The sequence below is a fragment of the Tamandua tetradactyla genome, chromosome 2, assembly GCF_023851605.1.
Source record: "Tamandua tetradactyla isolate mTamTet1 chromosome 2, mTamTet1.pri, whole genome shotgun sequence".
In the NCBI taxonomy this organism is placed as follows: Eukaryota; Metazoa; Chordata; class Mammalia; order Pilosa; family Myrmecophagidae; genus Tamandua; species Tamandua tetradactyla.
In genome coordinates this window covers 207,286,229-207,300,515 of record NC_135328.1, presented here as the reverse complement: position 1 = coordinate 207,300,515, position 14,287 = coordinate 207,286,229, and the positions used below count along the sequence as shown (strand labels likewise).

General features: G+C 40.8%; 1 protein-coding gene across 14 annotated transcripts in view; it reads right to left on the bottom strand.

Moving 5' to 3' along the window:
• The window catches only part of UBR4 (ubiquitin protein ligase E3 component n-recognin 4), a 154,827-nt gene that overhangs the window by 24,833 nt on the left and 115,707 nt on the right, over positions 1-14,287 (bottom strand). For all 14 annotated transcript variants that reach the window (XM_077151062.1, XM_077151075.1, XM_077151065.1 and 11 more), the window contains 13 exons: positions 13,512-13,855; positions 11,776-11,866; positions 11,366-11,450; positions 11,062-11,189; positions 8,106-8,235; positions 7,825-7,982; positions 7,020-7,129; positions 6,372-6,513; positions 5,874-5,955; positions 5,374-5,547; positions 3,207-3,328; positions 2,055-2,252; positions 1,305-1,385 (listed from right to left, as the gene is read on the bottom strand). In XM_077151062.1, the coding sequence (XP_077007177.1) occupies positions 1,305-1,385; positions 2,055-2,252; positions 3,207-3,328; positions 5,374-5,547; positions 5,874-5,955; positions 6,372-6,513; positions 7,020-7,129; positions 7,825-7,982; positions 8,106-8,235; positions 11,062-11,189; positions 11,366-11,450; positions 11,776-11,866; positions 13,512-13,855 (1,845 nt within the window). The remainder of the gene's footprint in view (positions 1-1,304; positions 1,386-2,054; positions 2,253-3,206; positions 3,329-5,373; positions 5,548-5,873; positions 5,956-6,371; positions 6,514-7,019; positions 7,130-7,824; positions 7,983-8,105; positions 8,236-11,061; positions 11,190-11,365; positions 11,451-11,775; positions 11,867-13,511; positions 13,856-14,287) is intronic.

The following is a 14,287-nucleotide window of genomic DNA, read 5'->3' as shown; positions in this document are numbered from 1 at the left end:
TTTGTTTATCCATTCATTGGTTGATGGATTTTGGGTTGGTTCCATATTTTGGCAATTGTGAATAATGCTTCTATGAACATCGGTGTGCATATCTGTTTGAGTTCCTCTTTTCCATTCTTTTAGGTATATACCTAGTAGTGGGATTGCCATGCCAGATGGTAATTCTATACTTAGCTTTCTGAGGAACTGTCAAACTGTCTTCCACAGCAACCGCACCATTTTACATTCCCAGCAGCAATGAAAGAGTGTTCCTATTTCTCACATCCTCTCCAGTGTATCATTCTGTTTTGATACTAAAATGTCAGTGGCAAGACATGCTGGATGGCTGGTCTTCTATGTGACCCTCTGCCAAAAGTGCTACATCTACCCAACTCGCAGTAGACCAAGAGAAAACAGTGATAAGGACTACCAGCCCAGAGGAAGAACAGAAAAGAGAGGCACAAAAATAAACTAAAGGTCAAAATGTAGAAACAGTACACTGCCAATTTAGTTTCATGATCTCTACAGAAATATTTGAGACTAAATATAAAAAAGTTTGCTTTGCTTCACTAGTATACTAGCTTGATGTAATTAAATTATTTATTTGATTCATTTACTGAAGCCCCAGTAAAGTAGGGGAGATGGGAAGGAATGAGAAAAAAGAGAGAGAAATGGAGGAGAAGGAAAGGACATAGGAAGTCAGGAAAGGAAGAAACAGAAGACAGACACTAACAAAGGGGTAAAGAAAGGTGGAATGAAATATCTAAGACCTCCTAAACAGACAAAAAAGACAGTACCAAAGTAAGAACCAGAGCACTATATTTCCTTTATTTCCATATTCCCTGCTTCAAGAAAAACTGCCCTTTTGAGTTTCAATGCCCCAATTAGTAAAATAGAAACTACTAGACAGACCCTAGGAAACTCTTCTCAAAGTGAGTAGGACCAGAGAAAGCTGAGAATTGATTTCAGCAGAAAGGTGCCAACCTAAGAAGGATTCAAGATAGCAAGCATCTCCATCATGGTGCTTCCTCAGACACTGGCTGTCCTCTTATCTTCTAGTTTGAGCCTGAACAGCACAGCCTGTGCTGTGCACAGTAAGAAAATGCTCATCCTCTCCCGAACCTCTTCTACCTTCACTAGTCAGATTCTTTTAAAAAGACAAGATGACTAATTTTCTCCACACAAACCACAAATTGGGGAAGTTTAGTTCCACTGTGCTGATACAGGCTGTGTAAGTAGCAATTAACAACTGCTCTTCCTGGTACAAATCTGCATAAGCCAGAAAAGGAAAACCACAATCTCCAAGCAAGAAAAGAAGCACATACCTCATTCGTGGTACACCAGACTTTCTTGTAAACCTCGGCCACAGGAAGGTCCAAGCTAATGATTTTATTGTTCACTAGAAGCTGAACAGAAAAGTAGATGGAGCTGTTATTCCACATAATCATTAAGTCAAGTAAATTTTAAGAAAAAGGGCAACTTTGTGGCAGTGATTCATAATTTTTTGTCATGGACCTCTCTGTGGACTATCCTTCTCTAAAAAAGATGTACACATGTACAACATGCAGAATTTTGTGCATAATTTTGGAAACTACAAACACCCTTAACCAAAATCACAGATTCCAGTTGAAAACCTACTGAAAACTTTTTCCTACCTGAGCCCTTTTCAGGCTCAGCACTAAAAAAAGCAATTTCACCCAACATGCTTTTTACCATGCATATGATAATGACAGACCCTAGAAGTTGTGTGCTAGAAAGGTACCCGTGTACTGGAAACAGTACAGATACAAAAGCTAAAATGCCAGTATTTACGGAGCTCAATTAACTTGGAATCACTGAGGAGCTTCTGCCAGAAGCAACAACAATAATAAAAAGATACCATTACTACAACCAATAGCCACGAACCATTGCTTATTCCATCCCAAGTAGGTGGGGAATCATTTAGCTCCTACTGAAAGATGAGAAAGCTAATGTAAGCAATTTGGCCAAGGTTAATCAGCTACAAAGGAGAAAACCAGGATTTGATCCCAGGGCATGCTCCTAATTATTGGGCAGAACTGTCCCATGCTTGTTACCTCCATCCCGCTGTCATCCTCCAGGAGAGCCACCAAATCACAGTCCTGGCAAATCTTGTTCTTAATGTCCCTCATAAGTGGCCCAATGCCCGGCTCATTGCTGCTATATGGATTTCCAGGCATCCTGCCCTGTAAGAAGTCTTCTTGCTGGGGATCCTTCTCCAGGGTCACAAAAAACTCAGTGACTTCATTCTCCTCCTAAAGGACAGCGAGAAGGATAATCAGAAGGGATGGCATGAAGATATGAGTAGAGGGATAGCAAAGGCCTTTTAGATTTATAGCTTGCTACTTCTTCAATGGACACTGGAGGAAATACACCAAACTCATTAAGCCCCTTATACATTTAATGATATAGAGCATAAAAAAAGCACAGCGTTCACATAATTCAAAAAATTCCAAATGAAATTCAAGTAGCCTTAATATCAAGCACCTCCTGTGAAACTCAAGGGTAGATCAGGAGATGAAAGCAGAATCAAGCAAGCAGACAAGTAGTAAGATAGGAAAGTTGTATTATTGAAATAAATAGGGTATTTTTCTTCTCTTGCTCATTTTGTGCAATGCTAACCAATCTGGGGCCTGATGACATTATCTGTGATGACCTTAAAGTCAAGAACAGGGTCTTCTCTATATTATATAACAATGAGGTTATGTCCAACCCCAAAGATCTGTAATCATTAATGATGACACTGGTGTTTTACATCCTTCCTCAGTAACAGGATGGGGGTGACTTTGGATTATGCCATGCTTCTATATAGCTCAAGCAAATTCACATGTATTGCATGCATGCACGAAATGAGATAGGGTGGGGAAGAGTGAAAATTTTGTATACTCTAGCTCAATACTATTTCTTTTGCAGCATGTTAGATGGATAAACATCAGGATTTTGGTAATGGGAAGATAGAGCTAGTTACAAAAAAAGACTGTAGCTCTTGACCTTGAATCTAGGAAATAAGACCAAGAAAGGTAATTAGATTTCCCATCATCAGGAACAGGAAAATTATGAGGCTGCTTCTGCTGATCTTCCTAAAATGGTGACTACGTGGTCCACAGCAGGTAAGATTCCCCAAGGTTATAATCAATTGCCAAAAGTCTTCATAGCAAAATGGCTTGTGCTGACACCTTCAGAGCCATGGGAAGCCCCACTCAGCTTACAGGATAAATGATGCTGCAGAGCCTCTCAAAGATGAAGACAGGAGTCCGGTAGTCATCCAGATTGTAACGCTTGGCTGTCTCAATGCACACTGCCATGAAGGCCTTGGTTTCTGATTCTGTACCTGCCAGAAATCAAAATGGCCAAGTCAGTTAGGAAAGAGATTCACAGATAGAAAATGAGATGAAACGAAATGAAGTACCATCATTGACAGATTCCTTCTCCCTGGCAAATCCTTGCTTACATGGAAAAATCAATATCTCAATAGGAAACGTGTTACTGACTGGTATTATACTCAGACCACATTCAATTTGAAGTCCTTAGCTCCCAATTTAACACACCACATTACGGTTAGTTGTGAACTGATGTTGCTACCTCTCTGGATTATAACTTCCTTAAGGAGAGGGATTTTAACTTATCAACTTCGCATCTCCTGTACAAAACAGGAACTCAAAAAATATTAAACAATATCCTAAGTTTATTCCAGTCAAATAACGATAAATTTATAGTTGTAAGTTTTAGCCTAAAAGATCAGATAGATTTCCCTTTATAAGATAAATAGACAGCCTCAAGTTATGTAAGGGGGAGAAACGTGGTCTATAAAAGGGTCTACCTGACAAAGTCACATACCAGCTCAGTGTAGCCTAATGTAAGGGCATCAGAAAGATTTCTTTTTCTGGCAATATGGCAGACTTAGGTTCCCTGACTATTTACCACTCCGACTCCCACTAAAAAACCTAAAATGGCCGAATAAAAATTTAACAGTGAGTTGGTACACTAGCAAAGAAGAATCAAAGGCGAAAAATTAAGAGAAATCAGGAACCCAGGAAGATAAGCAAACCCTGAAACAGTTTTTGCCTTGAGTTTTGATGTTCATAATCTGCCAGCATCTGGGAGCTGGATACAAAATTCAAAATCTGCCAAGGTGGAAGGCTTAACAGAAAACTCCTCTCTCACACACAAATCTCATACTCCAAAAGAGCTACATCTTTGGTATAAAGGTCAACTAGAAATAACCAACTAAAAAACTAAAAGGAAATTTCTTCTCTTGAAATCTGGCATAGAAAAGAGGGAAAAAAAATCTCCTCTGAGAACACACAATAAGCGGTGCCCTCACCTCATAAGGGGCTGCAGCTCAAATATCACACTACTTATCAAGTCTGAAAAACCTGAAACCCAGAACTTAGTTTAAGGCAGTTCTGGGATAGCAGTGCCCTAAGACGACTGGTAGAAATAGTTACAAATTCACTCTGGAGAAACCCATCCCTTCCTTGTACTGGGTTCTGAAGGATTTCTACAAATACGACCTCTAAAATAATGATTCACAGTCCAAATAAACAAAATACAAAAAGATATAAGCAAAAGACAAAAAAGTTATAACAGGAGAATCAGATTCATAAATATTTCAAATTTCTGAATTATTAGACACAGAATGTCTAATATATTTAAAGATTATAAAAGGGAAGGAAAATGTGAATAAAAAAACAAGAGACTATAAAATCCATACAAGAACTCAGTAAACGTATTACACGTACTTGAAGAAAAAATTAAAGATTTGAATGATAGAACTGAAGAAATTATCCAAAACGAGCACAAAAAATACGAGACAAAACATATGAAAGAGAGATTAAGGGACATGGATGATAGAAAACGGAATTCCACAAGGGAAAAAGAGAGAGAGGACAGAGGCTATTAAAGAGGTAATAGCTGAGAATTTTCCAGAACCAATGACAAGATACCAACCTGAGAACTCTCGATCTCTTCCTTCTCTACAAGCTCAGTATAAAAAGTCCATGCAAATGTACTAAGAAACGATGATCATGCATCTATGTGATGATGTTAAGAATTACTGAGTGCATATGTAAAATGGCATGATTTCTAAATGTTGTGTTAATTTCTTTTTTTTTCTTTCTTTCCGTTAATAAAAAAATAAATAAATAAATTAATTAATTAATTAATTTAAAAAAAAAAAAAGTCCAAATGGACTAAGCCCAGCTCTGGAATTTTACAATTCAAAAAAACAATATTCTCTTTAGAGAATGGTTTCTCTCCCTGAATCTGAGGAGATATTTGTCATCCCTTCTCTGGCTCTGAGAAATGTGGGGAAATGAAACTCAGACCCAGAAGGGGGACCTAAGCCTCAGGCCCCAGAACATTTGGCAGTGCTACCTGTGGTCATGTCCTCCAGCATCTCTAGCAGCATATCCTGGGTCTCATCAATCAGCTTGGTCCTCTGCACCACCAATTTTCTCAAGCACAGGTATCCGTTCAGCACAGTACCTACAAGGCGACTTTTAAAGTGTCTTTTGATAGATTCCACCTCAACAAAGGAGGAAAGAAGGCCTATAGAAACAGAAAAAAGTTGCTGTGAGAGTTCTGGATGATAATATAAGCAAAGAAGGACTGTGTCTTCTAAAAGAGTATGAGCTTCTTAAACATAGGGAGAATCTATCTTGGTGCATGTCACAGAGCAGGAGCTCAATGAACTGAATGGGTCAATAGCAAACAGGAGCTCAAAAGAAAAATGAAGAGAAAAATGCGGTGCTTAAATCTGCATATGGTCAATTTTAGAGGGAAGAGAGGCAATTCCAGTACTGAAGGAACTAAGGGCCAATCTCCAAAATACACCCAGGATGCCCTAAAGCAAAGGGCAAAGCAGCTCCTTCTACCTGTGAGACTCTTGAGGGCATATCCCTGCTGCAGATCAGTGCTCAGGGTGGCCTCCTCCAGGGCCAGCAAACGGGCTATTTCCTAAATAGGACGATAAGAATGGTCAGCGTGACAGCATTATCAAGAAGGCCAAGGAGGCCGATCACCCCCACCACTGCCTGCCCCAGGAGCTTGCAGTCTCAATTAAAGATGCAGTCTCAATTAAAGATGATAGTAACCATCTTTCATTCTAATGATCACTCAACCCAAACCCTTGAAGAATTCCTTTCTAAGAAGCCAAGGACAGTTCCAGTGATGTTAAGGGAGTACTCAAAAATTAGAAACAACTAAAATGCCTTCACCAGACTGCTATATTCATTTGATAAACATAATGAAGTCATAAAAATAATATGTTCAACAACATAAACTTTGTTTATATCAGGGCAAAAGTTGATTTCAGAGCAAAAGCAAAATGAAAGAAGGAGGGGGCACTCTCCAAAGCTTATGGGGTGGTTTACCTTGGTGATGAGATTGCCCACATAGGGAAGGACCCCCCGAGCTGCCAGGTAGACTTTCCAGTGAGCTGAAGTGATGAGCTTCTGGTAGAGCGCCAAGTACTCAGCAGCACACTCCCCGGCAATGCTCAATTCATCTAGGTAACTGGCATCGAGAGAGGCAGGAACTATTAGAAAACTCAAAGCTGAAAGCATGGAGGGAGCAATCTTGAAAAAACCTCAAAGTTCCCTCTTGGGAACTTCTCACACTTAGGAAAAACACACAATAGGGAATATAATGCCATCAACTGTAAGCATTTGGAACAACAAGCACCAAAATATGAATAGCAGTTATCTGGGCAGCAAGATTCCTTTTTTGACTGAACCATTTAGAAGGCAAGTGTACCACAGAGCCTGGTGGCTAATAATGTGGGCTTTGGAATTGGACTGCCTGGATTCATAGCTTGCCATAAGTTGACAAGTTAATTAGCCGATTTAAACTTGGGTTGCTATGAAGATTAACTGAGATAATGTATGCCAGGCATGTATGCACCCCTAAGATCTCAGCAGAGGTTAGCTGCTGTTGCTGTTGCTACAATTACTTCTACTACTAAAACTCAACTTTTTAAAACTTTGCTTCTGTGGCATTCTACATAGAATGCAGAATAGTACCTGGTGAGAAGATCAAGGACCTGCTGCTTGCGACTGGGAATGGTGGCTAGAGCTTCTACAATGGTACAGGCAGCCTGTCGTGCAGCCTGTGTTGCCGGGGTAAAGAGCACCTGCAGGACACAGGAGAGAGAGGAGAGGCCCCTGGCTCAGATGTTACCATCTCCCTATACTCCTGACAGAGCAATCACCTACCACCCATCCAGAAGTCCACTGAGCACCTCTCAAAGAAAAGGTTAAAGGTAAAAAATCACCAGCTAACTCAAGATGCAACTGTTGCAGACTTCAGAAAGAAGTTGCTAAGAAATCTTTCTTCTTCACAGTATTTTCCTTAGTAAAGACTTCTGTAATTCTTTATTTTTTTTTTGGGGGGGGGGATCTATATGCTGAATACTTTCATTTAATATAAACCAAGTAGCTCATATTTTATGTATCAATGAACAAATGGATTCTCTAAAATACTTTAAACCTTTAAAACACTATCTTAAAAAAAAAAAAAAAGAGGAAAGGACAGCAGGATATGAGAGAAGGAAGAAAGAAGGGAGTATAGATACTGAGGTTTAGTTCCATTACATGGTCAGTGAAGAAAGCAGGGAGCAAAATGAGCTTGATGAGAACCGCAGAGAAAAATTCTCTTCTGGCCAGACTACCAAGTAAGAACTCTATTTCCTATTTGAAAAGTAGCAAGAATAGCTACAAGAAACAAGAGAAACCAGGACAGACCTATAGAGAGGAGCAAAAATACACTGTTCAAACTCTGGAAGCAGTGGGTAAACAAGGGTGAGGGACCTAGAAGATGGTTACTCACTTGCCGTAGCCAGTTATTGTGCCCCAGTTTGAGATCCAAGGGGGAGGTCCTCTTTCCCCGACGACTCAGGAACTGTTTCCACCTCCACACATACTTCTCAGTCAAATAGAGGTGGCGGAGTTCTGATTTAGTGGGGGATTTCCCACTGCCTTCTATTCCTGGAATGCAAAGGGGTACAGAGATGGGCAAGTAAATGAAAGTCACAAAACAGGAAAGCTGTAAGGCTGTCAGATCAGGGATAAAAATGATGGACTTCCCAAGCCTTAAAGAGACTGACACACCTCTGATAGGAAGGCACTTTTTCCAGGCTTCATAGGATGCTTTGGGGTCTCTTTTGAGCCACAGCTGAGCCTGGGCATGGATCTCATTGCAGTATGGCTTAACTGTGGTGAGGGCTTCAAAAGGAACATCCTGGAGGAGGGAAGCGGAACAAGGTGAGATAGCTTGGGAGCACACCCAAGCCTCAGCTCCAATATCATGGTACTGGCACTCCAAGTGAAAGGCAAAGGCAACAAGATCAGAAGAATCAATCTCTTTTATGACCCAACACGTGTTCTTGTTCAACCACTCTGATCCAGATTTAGCAGCAGCATCTCTACTGTGAGCTTAAGGTTGCTGGCTTTCACTGCGCAGGACAAGATGTAGTTGGCATCCTACAGACAATCCCACAGCCAAATAGCTAATTCCTTTCCCAAGGCTGATTTACAGTTTCCCAAAGCATAACTCTTCTAGGGGTCACTGAGCAGCCTGCAGAATTTAAAGAGCCATAACTAACTAGAAATAGCCTGAGTGGTAAAGAGCTTCAGCCAGCAGTTCTCAAACTTACTGGTCTCAATACCCCTATACACACTTAAAAATGATTATTCCGAAGAATTTTTTGTTCACAGTTATATCTATCATACTTATCATGTTAGAAATTAAAACTGAGAAAAATTTTAAATATTTATTAATTCATTTAAAAATAAGAATAAATCCAATACCTATTACCTAAATAACATTTTTATGCTTTCCAAAACAAAACAATCTAGAGAGAAGAGTGGCATTATTTTAGATTTTTGAAAATCATTTGATACTAGCTCAATATGAGAGCTGAAATTCTCAGATTTGTATCTACGTTCAAACTGTTGTGATACATTGTTTTGGTTAAAGTATCTAAAAAATATCCAGCCTCACACAGATATGTAGTTGGAAAAAGGGAAGAATATTGTAATAGCTTTCTCAACTAACTGTGGATGTTTTCTGTGATTCTAAACCAAAATTAAATAAGCGATCATTTCTTAAAAATTAGTTATAATGTGGAATCTGAAATCACAAACTGAATTCTTCATATTCTGTTGCGTTAAAATTCATCTTTTACCCATGCATGATTTTGTAACACATTATTTGGAAATATTTGGAAAATACTAGTTTATGGAGTTATGTGACAGGTTTACTTCATTCATTTTTCAAAAAAATGTCTGCCAAATACCCATGTCTCAATAAGCCCAATTTGTGTCTCAGTTGTCTTTTCAAGTACACATGCAGCTCCATGCAAAAAGCAGCTGGTTCAGCTTGCATCTCAAACAAGTATACAATTGCTTTTCCTCAAGAAATCATTGTATTTTGGTGTGCAGCAGAAGTGTCTTTTGTGTACTTCTCATTCTGTCAAACTGAATATTAAAAAGGCTAGTACTTAAAAGTAGAAATTTAATAAAATGAGTAAATTTACCTCATCAAGGACATTCTCACATGAAAATGGCCTTTTTTTTTTTTTACTGCAAACGCACAGCAGTGAAGAATACAACTCCACAATGTTTCACCACTCACTGCCTTATGGTGCTAAGACACCAACAATGTCACACAACACTGATTCTGCATCATTAGCACAAATATCAAAATGGTAAAAAGGGCAAATCGTGTTTTAGTATAATTATGAAAATAATTTTTATCTCACAGATTCCCTGAGGGTCTTGGGAAGACCCAGGGATCTGCTAATCACACTTTGAAAACTATTGCTCTAGACTAAACTTGAACAAAAAGTGAGCATTAACACTAGACTTCAGTGCTTACAGGGTAACTGATGAAATCCCCTTTTGGCTTACTTACACTGTGGGAAAAAATGACGGTAATGTGGGAGTGGTATTCCTCTTTTCAACAAAGAATCAATTTTATCCACTGGGAATCCATTCTGAGGGGAAATAATCCTTCATCAAAGGAAGGAAAAGAGGGCGCCTTGGTCCTGTCTTTTCTGTGGTGTGTTTGGGCAGATCAGCACAAAGTATACTAAATTGCTCAATGTCCAGCTTACTCCCTAACCAGAACTCCGAGTACTTAGCACTCAAAAAATAACCTTTCTGAAGTGAACACTGTTCTCCACTGAGGAATGGTTCAACAGGACTGAACAAGAATTGGAATGGCTCATGGGCATTTTTTGCCAGGGACCACACTATGCACTAGACATAGAAAATTTTAATAAGACAAGTCCCTGGATTCAAGGAGCTCACAGCCAGTCTAGTAGAGAAGTGAATTTTTTTTTTTTTTTTTTACATGGGCAGGCACCGGGAATCAAACCCAGGTCCTCTGGCATGGCAGGCAAGTGTTCTTGCCGCTGAGCCACCGTTACCCGCCCGAGAAGTGAATCTTTTAAGGAACAACTCACAAAGTGAAGGAGCACATTCTAGAGAAGAGAAAAACACATACAGCCATAGCACTTAATGAGGACTAACTTCCAGGGACTATTCTGAGCATTTTATCTGCATTACGTCATTTATGTTTCACAATGCTTCAAGGTGGAGACTATATGTATCCCCATTTTAGATGGGGAAACTGAAGACCATAACAAGGTAACTTGACCATCTACCAAACAGAAGATTTGAAGTTAAGAAGTTTGCCTTCATTGCCTAGGATTTTCACCATGGTGCAATGTTGCATGTGCAAAGGCACAGGGGTAGGAGGAAAGCAGTGTTTTCTGGGAGCTGTAAGTCATCGGATGTGGCTGTAAAAAGAAGCAGTGCTCCACTGTTAACCAATGTGTTCTATCCTTTTGTACTATGGTGTTTGTCTTACTTTTGCCTTTCTTCAATCTCTGAGAAGCATTCATTTTTAAGAATCCCAACCTCTCTCTGCTGAACTTTGGTTCCCAGCCAGGTCAGGTGAGTTTGGGGAAAAGCAGACACTTTTAGTAGGCAGTGTCCAGTGCTGACCAGGGGATGAGGTAGGCTAAAGCCCTGCCCTGTCCTCTTAGATGCAGCCCAGTACCTTGTTCTTCTTGCTGGTTGGAGCAGGTGGCTTGATCAGCTTCTGCAAGATCCGCAGGCACATGAGGGTAATGTTCTCGACGACCACCGGAGTCTTAATGTTCACAGCCATGAGGAAAAGACTGAGGGCTAGGGGCAGTGAGGAAAGGCAGTAACCATCAAGAACACAGCAGCCCTGCTCTGGTAGGGCCTGCCCAAGGGTAGTTTTCTCTCTAACTCATTCTTCTTTTGCTGAGGATTATACACCTGGAAGCCTCCTTTTCGTCAGCCGAAAAGCCCCTAACTAGGACATTGCCCAAACTCACCACAACGTAACCGGAGCTCCCAGCAGCTGTCTTCCTTTGAGATTGAATCTGTTAGCAGCAGCATTTCATACTGAAGGCCACTTGCCTACAATACCAATGGAAAAAAGCATGAGTAGAGAAGGGTCTGAAAGATCAGCAAGGGCCCAGAGGCTATGTCCAAGCTCTGCTCCAAGGAAAGAGGAGATATGGAAACCCCTGTACTCCCTATGACTACCCATTTCTCTTTTCCTTATGAAGTTGGCTCTAGCCTGGGAAAATCATTTGGGGATGTAAGCTCTGCAAGTGTACTGTTCCTTCCTTCCTTAGTCATCACAATGAGACTAGAAGGAAGGAGTAAAGGAAACAAGGCAGCTCAGGGCCCACACAGAAGGAGAGTGAGGAGGTGTAAGGGAAAAACTGGTTCTGCTCACCAGATCAGGATTGGCCCAGTGTCCCTTTAGGGCTGTGGAGACCTTGCCAATAATCAGGTCATTCATTTGCTGAGTGGCTTCCGGATTGTCTCTAGGAAGACAAAGAAATACAGTACTGTTATTCACAATTGGTCCTCTCTCTCCTTTCTGCCCAAGGGAGCCCAAATAAAATCTATATCTAAGGCTACCTGACCCTAAATTTTCTAATTCTTTCCCAGGGCTAAGATCACAGCTTGAGGCCTCCCAAATCCCTGGTGACAGGACCAACATAAATAGGACTGTAAAAAGAAAGTTATGTCCCAGCCACCTTTACTGGGATCACACACTAACTGAAGGCTGGGCAACACCAACCACCTAGAGGGAGATTTTATCCCTGGTCCATGTCCCAGCTGCAGAGCCCTTAGGGGCTATCTGGTGTTATCCTGGTCTCTAAAACCTAGGTGTCCATGCCCTGTTTTGACCACAGCTCTTTCCTCATCTTCTCCAAATGCCTCTACTTCATTTCCCACAAGGCATCCATATTTCTTACCTATGGTTCTATTATAAAGAAGAAGAAGAATAAACAAATTGTTTAATGTCACTCTCTTCCTTCCCAACACACTTTGAACAAAATCCAAAGTCCTTAACATGGCCTTCAAGATCTTACAGAATCTGTCCCCTGGCAATCTCTCACCTAATCCCTTCCTCCCCTTTTCCGCATTTCTCTTCCATTGCATCCTTCACTCCAACTACACAGGACTCCTTGTTGTTTCTGCAGCATTCCTAGTACACTCCTGTCTCCCAGCCCTTCTGCTATTTCCTGTGCATGGAATCCACTGCCTTTAAACATATGCATGGTTTGTTTCTTTACTTCATGCAAGTCTTTCTCAATATCATCCCCTCAGGGAGGTCTTCCTTGACCACCTTATTCAAAACAGCACACACTGCCACACACTGCCACACACACCATCAGAGTCATCATTCCTGTTTTATTTTCTTTGTAACCTTTATTTTCTGACACTATATCTATAATTATTTGTTTACGGCAGTTCCTCCCAACTGGAATGTAGGCTACATGAGGGCAGGGACTTTGTCTAGTTTTAATGTTCTATTCCCAGAGGCTAACACAGTGCCAGGCAGTCAGCACACGCTCAATAAATATTTTTTAAATGTGTGAATAAATAATATAGCAAGTAATATTTATCAAGTACCTAATGTATTACAGGAATTATGTCATGTACTTAGTAAATAAACCACATAAAGTGTTTCATAAATATGAGTTATTTACATGAATAACTTCATTCCATCAACACCACAAACCTTTAAGGTATTTACAGACTTTTCTAATTAGGAAAACTGAGACTTAGAGAACTTAAGTAATTTATCAAAGACACATAGTACAAAGTACCAGATACTGAGCCTGGGTCTTTCTGATCTAGAGTCCAAGCTCTTAATCACTAAGCTCCACTGCATTCTTTTGAATGAGTCTTTCTTGAGTCCAAGTGCTCAGTTACTCCTTTCTACTCCCACCCCAAGACTCAGTTTCCTCCCAACCATACTAGTTACAAGGAAACCTGGGTTTCAAATGCTCAAGTTCATTCAATTATCCCCCAAATATCTTCCCATTTTCCCCTCAATCACAAGCTAGCTAATCTATCTGGCAGTGAGAAGCACAATTCTTTGCACCAGTTATCACTCCTGCCACCAACCCGATTTAGTAGGAAGTACTACCCCATAAATGTGGTGCAGGCTCTGACCGAGTTAGGAGGCACATGAGCTGTCGGACCTCCTCCCTCATGGAGGCAGCCCCTCTGCGAAGATTGTAATCGAACAGCTCCCGGATAAGGCCCTGGGAGACGAGGATGTGCCTCAGGGCTGGATTGGTGGCCAAGGCCCGGAGAAGCGTGATACAGTGTTCTGTGACAGCTGAGGCGCAGCCATAGCATTTTATGGAGGAGGTGTGGCCACAGCCAAGGACAGATAAGGCACGGTACTGGCTGGCAGTGAACGTGGGCTGCACAGAGGTCCGTGATGATTTGGTAGCTGCTTCCCTTTGCTGTAGGTCATATTCTAGCAACTCTTTACGTGAAGCAAAGACTTTCTAAGAATAAAAGGGACCAAAAGAAAAGGAAAATAAGCAATTAAAAAAAAAGCAAGAAGTTTATTTGAAAATTATTCTTGCTCTGAAAAAAAAGTTAGTGGTATTAGAAACTTTATCCTCATTTTAAAGAGTAGGAAACTGAAGTTTAGAGGGGTTGGCTTGACCAAGGTAAGTAACTGAGGCAGAACTCAGAGCCTCATCTGTTTGACTCCCAGGCTGATGCTCTTAACCCTTGTGTAATACCATCTATTAAAGACCAGAGAAAGGTCAGAAATGTATGCACATGTGGCAAAGGTGGCACACCAGCAATTGTGGGGTGGGGGGAAGGTAAACTGGTCGCTCTCTTTGTATGAGACACCATCTATGGCCAGCCTACCATCCCACGGAGATTGCTATATAACATTTCACCTCATGCAGAGTCTGCCCTCATTA